The sequence below is a fragment of the Triturus cristatus genome, chromosome 4_1, assembly GCF_964204655.1.
Source record: "Triturus cristatus chromosome 4_1, aTriCri1.1, whole genome shotgun sequence".
Taxonomy (NCBI): Eukaryota; Metazoa; Chordata; class Amphibia; order Caudata; family Salamandridae; genus Triturus; species Triturus cristatus.
This window is the reverse complement of record NC_140585.1, coordinates 1,098,886,471-1,098,900,743: the sequence shown is the minus strand read 5'-3', so window position 1 is coordinate 1,098,900,743 and position 14,273 is coordinate 1,098,886,471. Positions and strand designations below refer to the sequence as shown.

The 14,273-nt window shown below is 42.5% G+C and overlaps 1 protein-coding gene across 1 annotated transcript in view; it reads left to right on the top strand.

Annotated features, from left to right (window-relative positions):
* Positions 1-14,273, top strand: part of LOC146856076 (lysosomal alpha-glucosidase-like) — an 829,176-nt gene that overhangs the window by 376,978 nt on the left and 437,925 nt on the right. Inside the window, exon 7 of the mRNA XM_085654093.1 lies at positions 1,521-1,633. Coding sequence (XP_085510219.1) covers positions 1,521-1,633 — 113 coding nt within the window. The remainder of the gene's footprint in view (positions 1-1,520; positions 1,634-14,273) is intronic.

The window sequence follows — 14,273 nt, the reverse complement described above, 5'->3', positions numbered from 1 at the left end:
TAGTTCTCTGCCTCTAAATCAGTTCTGCTGACCTAGTTCTATGGCTCTAAAGCAGCTCTGCTGACCTGGTTCTATGGCTCTAAAGCAGCTCTGCGGACCTGGTTCTCTGCTTCTAGAGCAGCTCTGCTGACCTGGTTCTCTGGCTCGAAAGCAGATCTGCTGACCTCGTTCACTCCCTCTAAAACAGCTCTGCTGACCTGGTTTCTCTGGCTCTACAGTAGCTCTGCTGACCTGGTTCTCGGCCTCTAGAGGAGCTCTGCTGACCTGGTTCTCGGCCTCTAGAGCAGCTCTGCTGACCTGCTTCTTAGGCTCTAGAGCAGCTCTGCTGACCTGGTTCTCTGGCTCTACAACGGCTCTGCTGACCTGGTTTCTCTGGCTCTACAGCAGCTCTGCTGACCTGGTTCTCTGCGCTCACGATGGACGCACCCGACTTTGCGAAAATATGTTTAAAAATAATATATGTTTATTATAAGTACAAATATATTATTTTTATGAATATCTTAGATAATCTCTTGCCCTAATATGTATAATAAAGACACATACATATCATTTTGGAACATAATTTTTTTTTGCGGGAGTCGCGCACCCATCGTGCCCCAGCACGTATATGAGGTCACGCGGGACCCGCCACGGCGTAAGCATCTCGTACTGTAATGCGCATGTGTCGCAAACTCGCGGGAGCAGGAGTCGTGGACTGGTCGCATACCAATCGCGCACATCACGTAATATTAAATGTATATGATGTAACTGAAAAACATGCAGCCGTCGCACACCGTGCGTGGATCCTTCACGACTTTTCTAAAATGGCGGCTAGAACCCCCGCACCCACCATGATGTGTACGCTTTGAGTGCACGACTCTGTAAAAAAATTGGAAACATTTTTTTAAAAAGGAAATAATATAAATATATTAAAATGAAAAATGAAAAAAAAGAATCAATATTTTTTCTTATTTTTTTTGCAATTTTGAGAAAAATATATTACGTTATGTAATGAATAAAATATTTATAAATAAACAGTAAAAAAAACCTGTTTTTTTCTGTGAATTTCTAAGGTTTTTTAAAGGCTAATTTCTAACTATAACGTCTCTGAAACCTATGGTTTTTTCAGTGAATATATATATATATATATGTGAGGTTTGTAAAAATTGATAGTGATGCAGGTTTGAATTAGCAGAAAATAGGCAAAGAAGTACAAGTTGTTCCGAACAAAGTGCCCAAAATCTTTCTGTCTTGGGTCCCAAAAAATTCTCAAGATGACAGTGAACAGCAGAGTTTCGACCTACCAGAGGCAATGACTCACTGTGTTTCCCGACTCTGCTGTCTGAAGTCTATAGACTCAGAGTTTTTGGGTTAATGTATGCACTGAAGACATGGAAAAGAAGTGCACAGTCCCCCTTCTTCCTTGGTGCAGCACTGAGAACGGAATCATGATGTGCCTCCTGGCCTCCTCAGTTCATATCGCAGAAGTAAGTGCTGCATTGGCCTGTGATCCATGTACTGTTTCTCTTTCCTTCTTTCAGAAGTTCTTCTGAATCCAGCCCCTTCTTTAACCCTGCGCACCATTGGTGGAGTTCTGGACTTCTTCATGTTTCTTGGCCCAACGCCCGAAAATATTGTGCAGCAGTACACAGAGGTAGGTAAGATGCTGACAACAAACTTGAGAGAATTCTCCTCAGTGGTGGCGGTTCACAAACAGCCACAAGTCTACCCAACGTCTCTGACATAATTTCAATTAAAGGTATATTGTTGAAGCAGAAGTGACATCACATTTCATTTGACTTCGATAGCATAGCAGGAAGTGACATCATATTGCATAGGACTTCATCAGTACATAGTTGTCTATCTTTTAGCTGTCTTTGTTGAAAAATCAATGCAGCAACATGTCAGCACATACAGCAGGGCCGGAGCAATTATCGGAGCGGAGATCTTATCTCATTTGTAGGGGTGCATCATAATCGCACGTAGAGTGCACCTGCATATAATCATTTGCTGTATTAACGTAAAGTGTTAGAATTGCTAATTGTATCAACATGGAAATGGAATGTATTTTGGGCCATTGACAAGTAACATGAAGAATCAATGTAGAAGATGAATGCAACTAGTAGAAAACCATTATTATGAAGAACCTGTGTTGTGCAACTGACAATTATATACGTACTAGATGTGCTTATTAATTCTCTTGTTTCATATGTAGATAACTGCATTAGATGAAATTACAATAATGTTATGTGAATTCGTAAAGTTTATATGGTGCTTTTTATGTAGGTTGAAATTCATAGGCCGGAAATGCAAGTCCCTGAGACTCTCGCTTTCAAATTAACAGTTGAATTTTATGTGTGCTGTGAGTTTTGTTCTTTTTCACATTTTGTGTTGCAGGTTAAAGAAGCGTACTCACGAGATACAAATAATGCCTTTATTTTAGTAGTTAGGCCAGGAGAGATGAAGTTACAATCGTGTAGTTAGAGCAGATAAAGGAAGGTTGTTGTGCTTTACACAGGAGAAGGCTTGGTAACCAAGGACAAACTGTATCGAAGAAGGTAGACCGTTGCACCTTGGAAAAATTTCATCAGGACTGTGCCCAAGGTGGATGGTGTGATCCAAAGTGCACCATGGGAGTTCCATCTGAGAATAATTGTATGTTGGAACTAGGGATAGTGCCCCCACTTCTCTTTGCCTTCAGAGAAAGAGAGCTTCTTAGAACGAGCTCTGCCTTTGGTGGTTTATGCTACCTGACCCATTCATAGCGGAGAGGCTTCTTAGGGAGACTCCACGTACTAACACCTTTTAACATTCCTTCTGAAAAGGCTTATGTAGGGATGTCGCCTTAGTGTTAGAGTAGGGACAGGTTAATGCTAATATTCACCAACCCTCGATGCAGGGACATTTGGACTCATGCCTCCTGATTTTCTGTATCTTGCTTTTTGAATTAATCATATTGCTTATGCTACACCGTCTAAACTGGATCCGCAGATTTGGTTTTATGCTGATTCCCCTATACATATATACTTGTGTGTTGAGGTGTCTTTATGTTTAGCTGTTTTTGGCTTTGTATTAAAGTAACCAACCTTAAGTAGTTGTCCGTGAGTTATTATGTATCAAAGGAAATTGTTAGCTAAGTGACTGATCCCTCAACGACTTTTGTCCTCTTTACACTTTCATGCTACCAAAAACAACCATAAGATTGTCACGCTAGAAGAGGTATAGAACTTATGGGCCCGGCCCTTTCAGTAGGATGCCATGTAGGTCACAATCCACCAGATAGCTCCTACAACCATCAGATGTGTTCCCATTGCCAGGGAGAAGGGCACCAAAATGTCAACCAAAACACTTGCCCTGGCTGTGACAAGCTGTAACTGATAACAGTGACATAAGTTAAACTAGCTAAAATTAAATCGCATATATCCTTTTAAAAGCTCAGTAGTCTGTTTAAAACATAGGAGTGGTGCAGCAGATCAAAGGGATTGCACATACCAACGGAGAGGTAGAAAATGCTTGTCCTAGCTACCCTGAAATACAACATTTTGTGACTGAGCGGACACAAGATGAAGCATTCATATCTTGATACTATTGCAATACAAGAAGCACTGGTCTATAATGAATATTTACTTAGTGCTGTGCAAAATTATAATTTCACTGGCAAAGTTTAAGACAGACTCAAGCATACAGTTTCATTAAGTCTTTGTGGGAGGTTTTTCCTTGCAAACACTTCTTTTCGCAAGTAATTTAAAATAGAGATTACATGACTATTTTTGTTCACCAAATCATCATTTTTTTAGGTTGATTGGCTGTAAATTCTTTAGAAACCTGCCCTACCGTAATAAAGTTGGTGGAATAAACAAATCATGACATTTGCACAAAGAAAACTTTGCAAATTTCCCACATAACTAGTATTTACAATCAGCGAGTATGTGACTGTCGAGGGCAATTAACTCTGGTACCTCTATTGTATTGTATTATACCATGTTAAATTGTAGATTTTCTATAGGACTTTATACCTCAAGTGAAGCCAGAAGGAGCTCTCCTTCTTAACATTAACCTGTTCCAAGACTATGTTTAGATTTGGTCAGCTAATATCAAACCACTTCTAACTGACAGCGATTTTTGTAAACAGTGGAATAAGCTAAGCTCTCCTGTGCCGACAAGTAATATCTATGAATGTAGTGTATATTCAGGACTACAACAGGAAAGATAGCTTATTGTGCTACAGCTTGCCATGACCATCTACAGTATTCCCTGGTCACAAGTTTGTATGGCATATTCAGTCTAGTAACTCCAGTAACATTTTATTGGGTAATAGTAACACCTCTCATTGACAACACTTAGTAACCACGAAAGTATGGTCTGAACGACTATATTAAAAAAAAGAACAAAAAGAAAAATATATATATATTCCTTCAAAACCTGCTCTCGAGGTAGAAAACAGGACCAATGCAATTCCGAATACCTGGTACATGTGTAATCAAATACAGTTTGCCAATGAATGAGTTTTGGCCGCAAAACCGACCTTCTTCAACATAGCGAGCGCCATATTGGTATCACATTATATACACCACAGCAAGACATGTGATGATAGATATAAGAGATTACTCCTAATTACACTTTCCTTTACAATCTATAATATTTTTCTAAGTAGCCCCATGACTGGATCTGGACAGCTATAGCACTGAGCAACTGCATCTTGACCAGTATTGTGCCCGATGGTGTTACTAAATTGTGGAGAACTCCGGTATAATACCTGAGACAAGTGTCGGATCCCCACATTAGACCACACAAAATGCACAATAACTAGCAATGCTCATGCAGAACTCTAAAAAGCAAATCATTATATTTTGTACAGTTCAAAAGGGCAATTTCCCCCAAAGGGGTATACCATTAATAAAGTGCATATATGTTCACAGCAACACGTGGTGCACTATTAATTACAGCCGCGGCCCGTGGAGGGAGTTCTGTGGGGCAGAGAGGCGGGGTGGGGCAGGGTGGGGGGTACTAAAAACTGGAATATGGATAATTGGAGGTAAGTAAACAAATGAATAAATAAAACGAATTTCGTAGCGCACGCTGCATTGCATTTTGCGATGCAGCGCGCGCTACGAAATTCGTTTTATTTATTTAATTGTTTACTTACCTCCAATTATCCATATTCCATTTTTTAGTACCCGCCACGCTGCCCCTCCCCCGCCCCTCCTTTCCGCCCCACGGAACTCCCTCCACTGGCCGTGGCTGATTAATTAAAATCACAACTAAAAATGGCATTCCAGTCCATCATTCAAGCAACAGTCGCAGGATGGGACTGAATACTGAGAAATTCAAGAGTCCGAATATCATCTCTAATCGCTGTTAATTTGCATGTAACCAGCAAGGTCTTTACATATATATGTATTTATATTTTGCCTACTCGTTATAGCCAGTAAGTAGTTATAGTTAGGACCAACTTTTCCCATAGATGAAGCGTTTTTTTTTTTGTTGCTAATAACGTTGGCACCGTTTGACGAATCTTCACGAAATTATTCACAAAAAGTGGGCTACTTTGCCTAGTTCTGCATGAAAAGTTTCAGGGTGATTTGTCAAGCAGGGCCAAGAAAAAGAGGGTTCCTTAAACGATTTTCTGCTTGTAAGGTCTATGGGGATTTTGCAATTTGTAGAAATGGCTACAGACCCAACCGCTGAACGGATTTACACCAAATTTGACAGAAAGCTAGCTTTCGGTTCAGAAAGAACCCTTTTTGTAATTTGGTGTATCCGTTCAGTGGTTTTGGAATTATTAAAGAAATAAAACTTTGTATATCTAGGGGAACGGATCCAATTATATATTACTTTACGTTAAAAAAACATACAAATTCTCTGTAAAAAAGTTAAGGTTACAGGGACGCTATAGCTAGGTTCACGTGTTACACACATAAAACCATAGAAATTCAGCAATTATAATTATAGTTATACTTATCCAAGAAAACTATAACTTGTGCTGTTAAGTAACTTTAGGCCACAAGTTTTAGTTTCTTAATATAAGTATAACTATAGCTTCTTAAGTTCTATAGTTTTGTGCATCTAAAACGTTAACCAAACAAAAATCCGGGGCATGGACTGTTCCCATGAGGAACAGGATCAAGGCTGATTTGCATATGGTTGGGTCTGAACTGGGGTGGCGAAGTGAGCTAAAGAACGATGATGTATTCGACCCAGATGTGTGACTGGGGGTGAGTGTCTGAAAAGCTTTAGCGCTCCGTCCATCATCTCCTTGTGTTTGCTCAGACAGAGAGATAGGCTTTCACAGACAGAAAGGCTTGCACTGACAGACAGGCAGAAAGACAGAGGTTGGCCCAGACAGACAAGCTTGCACAGGCTGAAGGTAAGTGGCTTGCACAAGCAGTCGTAAAGATAGATAGACGGCTAGGGTTGCAAAGGTAGATGGACAGACAGACAGAGTTACAAAGGTAGATGGACAGACAGAGTTGCAAAGGTAGATGGACAGAGGTGCAAAGGTAGATGGACCGATAGATAGAGTTGCAAATGTAGATGGACAGATACAAATACAAAGGTAGGATAGACCGATAGATAGCTAGATAGACAGATAGATAGAAAATTGATAAACTGGAAGAAGTGTCAGAGCTTACATTTGTAATATAATAGTTAAATGGCAATATACGCAGGGCATACAAGAGTACAGAAAGCACACTAGAAAGCCACACAAGCAGGACATAAGAGAATACATTGGTTTACAAACATAAGAACATACAAGAGCACTGAAAGAAAACTAGAAAGCCATACAAACAAGATATATCGACTAAATTGATTTACAAATATAACTCAAGCCCTCAATTAAAATACATACCAGAATAACATGTATTTAGAAAAGCACTTCATTGACCACATAATAAAAAAATGACATCTTCATGAAAACACTTTCAAATGGAATTTGGTATAGTGAGAAATAGATGCCGTCAAAAAAAAAGAAAAAAAACACAAAGGCTACTCCTAATGGAATTTACAACACCATTAGCAGGAGAAAGGAACTGATAAAGGTGAAATGTGCCCTGTGCGCTACATGGAAGAGCTGGTAGAAAGCAGTCTGCTACCACACCAGACTCTAACACAAAGGCAACACCAGAGCAATAAAGTAAAAACAAAAAAACACTGGCCCTGAAGAGAACTACCTTGTGTGTGGCTGTGCAGTTTATGAAAGTGCAAAATGAAGTTATCCAGTGGCTAAAGTGGGTGGACTCCCTGCCCCATGCTGTATTCTGCAGTGGGTAACGTCAGATCTAAACATGTATAACACCATGCAGTAACAGTAACCACAGAATTTGCTTCGAGGGCACTTTTAAAATTGAAATATTATTTTAGAATTTCTTTACAAAGCATACATCCACAAAGTTTGGGGGGGCTAATTGGTGCTGAGGAACTTCAGTAGTCCTGCAGGTAACAGATTGCAGGGAGTCACAGAAAAGGTCCAGACATTTTCCGTAGAGGCTACACAAAGTGAAACGATATATTATGCCTAGTAACTAGCTTCAGTGGCCCCATTACTTGCCTAGTATTTGCGTCAGTGACCTTTAACTGAGCATTAATCAATGTACCTATTAACAGGCATCAGTGACCCTATAAAGTGCATTCAGCATTCAACCTTGTATAGGCCATCAGGGCCCAATGGCTTTGTAAAAGTCAACTGTGATCTCACAAAGTGCATGCATAAATGGGCCTAATTACAATGTCCTCCAGAGTGCATGCCTCAGTGGCCCTGGTATGGGTATCAATAGCCCCACACAGTGCATGCATAACGAAGGGAGCACCAGTAAAGTCATGAAGCCGCACAAAATGCATGCAGAATGAAGAGAGCACCAGTAAAGTCACCAAGCCCCACAAAGAGCATGCGTGAGATAAGGAACATCAGAAGTAACAGTAAAGAGAGTATCAGCATAAAGTAAGGGGCACAAGCACCAGAAAATGTTGACTACTGTGCCTTTGCAAGCTATATGATAGCTGACGTGCAGAAGAGTAGGGTAAGGGACTTGCGACCATTTTCAATGAAAGTGTCTGCACGGAACAATGAGAGCTTTTGTGGAAAAGGAGCAGGCCACCAGAGCAATATGGAGTAGGGATCATAGGACTGAATAGTAGCAGGTCCTCAGGACTGCGCAATAAAGCGAGCCAGTCAATAGAGTCTGGGCTTCAGGACTTAGTGTCTGTGGTGAGCAGGTCTCCAGGGCAAACACAGTTTGAGCAGGTCACCAGGTCTCGGTGTAACAGGTAATACGTACCACAAGAATGTCATCCGGTCAATGTGCAGGTGAAATGCTGGAAAACCAGGTCCCAGGGAAATGTGCAGCTGTTGATCAGTTGCAAAAGGAGCATGTCACCAGACCCATCACCAGGTAAAGATAGTCAAGTCAAAAACATACTTTATTCGGCCAATAAAAGCCATGAATGCAAAGATAGTCAGTGTGCCGTGTGCATGAAAGAGCAGTCCACTGATGCAAGAAGAGTACTTCTGAGGAGCCCTGTGCAGCAGGAACCCACATTTTCTGCAATGTGACACTAGGACCCTGGCTAACAAAAGATGGCAATGATACAGGATTGGTGCTCCCGGTTAAAATGAATATGTTTGGAAACACGTATTATCAATGCAAGTCACGGTGTTTTACGGATTGAACAACTGCTTTAAAATATTTCTGCAAGGATTCCAAAGTTCTTCAGTCATTTGTAAAAGTCAGTAGCAGAGAGGGGCGGCTGGCATTGATTTAGTGCCCTTAACGCACTCGTTATTAGATTCTCTTTTCACATTAAACTTTTCCGGCCCCGAGTGAACTGCAGTTTTAGTCGATAAAAAGGGAATTCGCTGTCAGTGTATATCTGATGAGATAACATCTCACCTACAGTAAGTGTTAAAGACTTTTTCGAGTTGTTAAACTCTAAATCAGCATCAAGCGCTCGCGCTCCAGTTCTGCTCTCTCCGGATGACTCACGCATGATGAGGTGTAGAGAGGAATGTGTTAGTGAGGTATGCAGGTGAGAGCTCCCTCTCAGAGACAGAACACCTTTTATTTCCCATTCATCTCCCTTCATCAAGACAGCATTCAAATGCAAAAGAGAAGTTTGCTTACCGAATTCTGAGCGGATGCACATGTTGCCACTGGCAATACATCGAAGTTTGAGAACGGCTCCTAAACTTCAGTTCCAGAACTCTTGCTCCAAAATCAGAATCAAATCAAATCTTTCTCTGTTTCGTTATTGGCATCCCAAAAAATCTACAGCACATCAGAAAAAACAAGCATTTGCAATGCAATAGGTCTTGCATTTACGGGAGCTTGAGCTATTGGCATTGTAAATGACAATGCCTTTTATTTATCTTTTGGTTTTTAAAATGCTTGTTACCATTTGTCACAAATAAACCGTACAGTTTTAATCCCCAACTATTGCAATTAGAGCTTCTAATTCAATTTTTCCTATTGTATGGACAACCTTGCCACTAAAACAGCTCAGTTGTTTAGGACCAGTTACAGAGACATTTGTAACCCCCAGGTTACACATAAGACTCGGAGAAGGGCCGACTCAGCTATCAGATTACCGCCTTAAATCCTGGCTGTCCCTTTTATCACCATGTCCTGACGAAGACCCGCCATGCCTATCAGTAAATCACACACCCCATCGGGTCGAAACGTTGACGTGCCCTTGATAATCCTGACCCTACTTTCTCCGCCACTCGTGAAATGGAAACTTAAAACTCCAAGCGGCGCAGAGCTTTGTGTACCAAGGGATGGATATCCTATGAATGACTAGTTTCATCATTGCGTACAGCACTATATATATTTTGTTCACATTCAGCAATTTGTTTCGCACTTTTTTCACTATATCACTTGCGCCGTTGGAACAAATTACATGTTCATGAACCTTGACAGCCTATTAATGTCATTTCGACACCATAAAATGTAAAGAACATATGTATTTATCCTTAATGACAGACCTTGATTGATTTACTTTTGGTGTGTTTTTGTTCTTGTTTCTTTGATTCATGATATTTGCCTTTTCTTCCCTTCGCTTTTCATTGATTATTATTGAAAGGTTTGAGTATCGTTATTCGGTTAACCTAGAATCAATTCTGCACCCGACAGAACAAACATTTTCCACATTCTCGTCCACCCAGGTTCTGAGGGGCACTGGGTCACCCCATTATACTTGATGTAACTTCATTTTAGACATTCTATCCAATGTTAATCACTGATGAATGTCTGGTGAGAGCACCTGGGTCCCACTATAAAGCAAACAGGCTCGTGAGCCAGTCTACAACTAAGCAAAATAGATGCGAAGGTTAAATACTGCACAGAAGTACGAAAAAAAAACATCTGATCTCCATTAAGTTACTAGAACCAGACAACGGTCAAATACCCCCAGCCTGACTGTTGAATTTTATTGCTTAGCTACTGTAGTATTATTTCACATCATACTACGGCTTAGATTGGACTACAAGCATAAAATCCAGAGCACCAGATTGTAATTGATTTCACTAGGAATAGTAATGTCCTACAACTTTCACTGAAAACGTTTATTTGGAATGGTATAGAGCGGTGTATGGCTATAAGCGGAAATAAGCAGTTTGTACGGTTCACTGTGCTCTTATGAGAAAAAAATCATAGTGGCTAGGGAACAGGGGTGGATGTACGCAACTCACCGGGACCGCTGCTGTAACTCTGGGGAGACGTTCCCCATCAGCTGCTCCTGGGTCCAGCAGGTGATGAGCCCCGCTGACTGCTGCCTGCAGAAGGGCATGGTGGCGGCCAGCAGCATGCCCGGGGTGAAGTAATTTATGCGACACCTGGTGCCAGACGCGGCCAGCGGTGTCCCCACCACAGCCTTCAGGGCTGGCAGGCATCTGGTGAAGGTGTCCTTCTCCTCGAGCTCCAGCGGGGTGCTCTCAGGGAGCGGGGAGGTGGCAGCCGCAACGAGGATTCATGAAGCGGGCCGCCCTTGTCCTCCTGTGTGGGCCGCCCGTCCAGCGAGATGTTGGACGAGATGTTGGTGAGGAAGGAGAGCATGGGCCCATGCCGTGCCTCCTCGGGGGCTGCAGCAGCGGGGAGTCCAGGCTGTGGTGGTGCTTTGACGTAAGCACTGCTGCCCATAGCAGCTGCCATCACCCTTAACTACGGAGCAGCCTCTGCAGGGGCCAAAGCAACTGTCAGCAGCCGTCCATGAATGCCGCTGAGAGGGCACAAGCAGATAAACAGCACAGGAGCCAGAGCAGCGTGCTCGGCACGTGTGTGTACAAGGTGGACGTGGCAATGGCAGGCACATCCCTCCTTCTCTACTCCCCCCGTGTGGGGCACGAGCCTTGCATCTCCTGAATCATCGTGGCGTGTGCCAATCCACAGCCCCCCTCCGCACCCCTCCCTCGGGAGCAGTACTTGTAGGCACAGACACACCCCCTTCTCCAGAGCTGCCAAGTGGCAGGAATAAAACAACAGCATCACATGTGGGAAGTGAAACCCGATCATATAACAAAACAAGAGCACCCCACAACCCCAGCGTTGACCCGGAAAGCAGCGGGGAGTAAAGAAAATAGTACACATCCTGTGTAACAACTAAGTAAAGGGGCCAGTAGCCATGGGAGGATACAAATAACCACATGGCCATACTAAGGGGGGACTAAAAAGCCTCATAATGTATCAGAAAACAAGATTTACAAAGGACAAACACACAAGTCCAATGAAAAATAGGGTGGGGGGAGTGGGCGAAGCTTCTCTCCGTACTGAACTACTAAAGCTCTTCGCAGAGCAGCACTTTTGCGCTGGCTCAGGCTCGACCTAACTAGAAAAAGTACTTCTCCCAGAAAGATGGCATATGTGAGCAAGTACAGAAACAGTCAAAAACTGAGCTGTCCAGTGGCTGATCCTCCGCAATAGCAGAGGAGCGTTGCCTCACTGCCTGGCTCAGAGCCAGCACATGTAAATTAAAAACAATGTTCTTGCATCGTTTTTATTTACATTTGCCTGCTTTTAGCCAGTGCTGTTGGGAGGGGCAGGGCCGAGGTATGGGAGTGGGAGGAATGCTAGTGAACTCCACTCCCTAAGTGCGCATATGTGTTTTGGCCTGTCATCTCAGGCTGTCCAAAACACACATGCACACTTACGTTTCCTCCAGCCCAACTGCGTTGAGCAGCCAGGCAGGAGAAACCCCACAGACTCTCTGGTCTGAGCAGGGTGTCTTTTCTGCCTGCTCAGACCAATTCCCACGCTGTTCTGCAGTGCAGGGTTTGGACAGGGAGTCTGTCCCAGGAGCTGCTGGGACCAGCAGACAGGAAGAGAGGCGGAGCGAGGAGACGCGACACTGGAGCGGCCGCGGCATAAGGTACCTTTTTTTAGTTTTTAATATTCATTCCCCCCATGATGCCTCCCATGTGACCCCACCCGCCCCACCAACCTTTGTTTGTGGCGGCTGCCGCTGGAGCTGTCATGTCTGAAAGGTGTGGTAGATTGGGTATTCTACATTTGTGTTGTTAAGGCAGATTTTGCGTGATCTGGTGATGCCATGGTTACGCTATAGTCAGCTAAACTTTGTGCAAACGCAAGTCAGTTCTCATTGTTTGCACTGAACCCACAAATATAATTACCTTGGACTTTCATTCAACAAAATGCCAGCGGTAGCTGAAGTGACATCAAACACCATTTGATGTAAATGATGTCACAGAAATGGCATTATATGACCTTTGGCCCCAAATGTTCCCATGAAGTGGTCACATGACCTTAACCATGATGACATCACAATAATTGACATTGCTGAAGTTTGATTATAATTCTATGACTACTGTTATAACACCCCACAAACAAATGGCTACTTTACACACCACCTACATTAGTGCCCTTACATGAACATTTGATCTTTGGAAGTTGTGGGGCATCATACTTGCCCTAAATAATAGTGAGCAAGAGAAGTGTGCAAGCCAGACCTCTTCATAGGGAAGTTCAGGGGTTTCCCTCCTGAGGAAAGTTTTTAAAAAATGGGGTCAGATAGTGCATTTCAAAGCTCAATTTTTATTTACATTTTTAAAAAAAATATGCTTTAAAAAGCACGTTCAATAAATTTTAAAATCCTTTTATGGTGTGCCAAGCCAGTGTAACCTGACACTTCACTGGAGCTACCCCTATTTTTTTCAACGTACTGAAGGTGACCCAAATATAACTTCCATTGGCCCTTGACCAGCATTTTGTAATGGGTGCCCCTCATATGCCACATGTGCCCTCCTATGCTAAAAAAGTACATAGAAAATACCAATGTCAAAATGTTACCATTAAAGCCATCCACATACCATGAGTGGTCCTTATGTGAAAAATAACTTCTAGTATCTCAGGGTCAGTATTTTGCCATAGTTGCCCTCTGCTATATACTGCTGTTGTCTGCCCTTATGCCAAGAAGGATCTCCAATGCACCAGCATCAACATATTTCCCTGGGTGCCCCATGTGCCAAGAATTACCTCTAGTATGCTCAGTGCTTAATTTGAGGCAGTGGTTTCCGGTGCTTAGCACCAGCACTTAATCATCAACACGGGCGCTATAGTTTCATGAGCACCAGTTAAGAACACACTGATTTATGTTAGGCACAGGGAGATTAAGTGATTTGCCCTGAATCACAGGATGTTAGGCCGATGCCGAGACTCAAACATGGTTCTCCAGCTCCAAAGTCAGCACCTCTAGCCATTACGTCACATTCTCTCCCCTCTTCCTGGTTAGTAGTTGAATCTGTTTTAGGCAGCATTACAGGAGAAATGGGCTTGTGCAAGTTGCCTCCTGACGAGAGCACCAGCACTTACTTTTTAAAAATTAACCACTGAGAATGCTATTAGCAGTATTTTATCATATCTGTCCATTATGTTAAGTATTATCTCCAGTATATAAGTGGCAGTATGCTAACCTTCTGCCTCCAGTATGCTGGTGTCAGTATTTTAATTAAATGGTTAAGGAACTTCTTGTTCTTCAATGGGAATGGTGCTATTCCTCCGTTTGGTTGTGTGCATCAGGGTATTGCCTTCTGATCCTGGGTGTGTCTATAATGTAACTTTGTTCTTCCCGCATCAGGGAAAGCCTCCCCTAGTTGCAACACTTTGATCCTCAAATGGGAGATAATCAAGTTCATCAGTTTTAAAAGAAGTTATTCCAGAGTTAATCTTCACAATTAAAAAATCAGAATGAAATCCTTTTATTCATTCATTCCGTTGGCAACGAAATTAAGAGCATTCCATCTGTGTCATACATATACACATCAGTGTTAAATTGTTATCACACTTCAA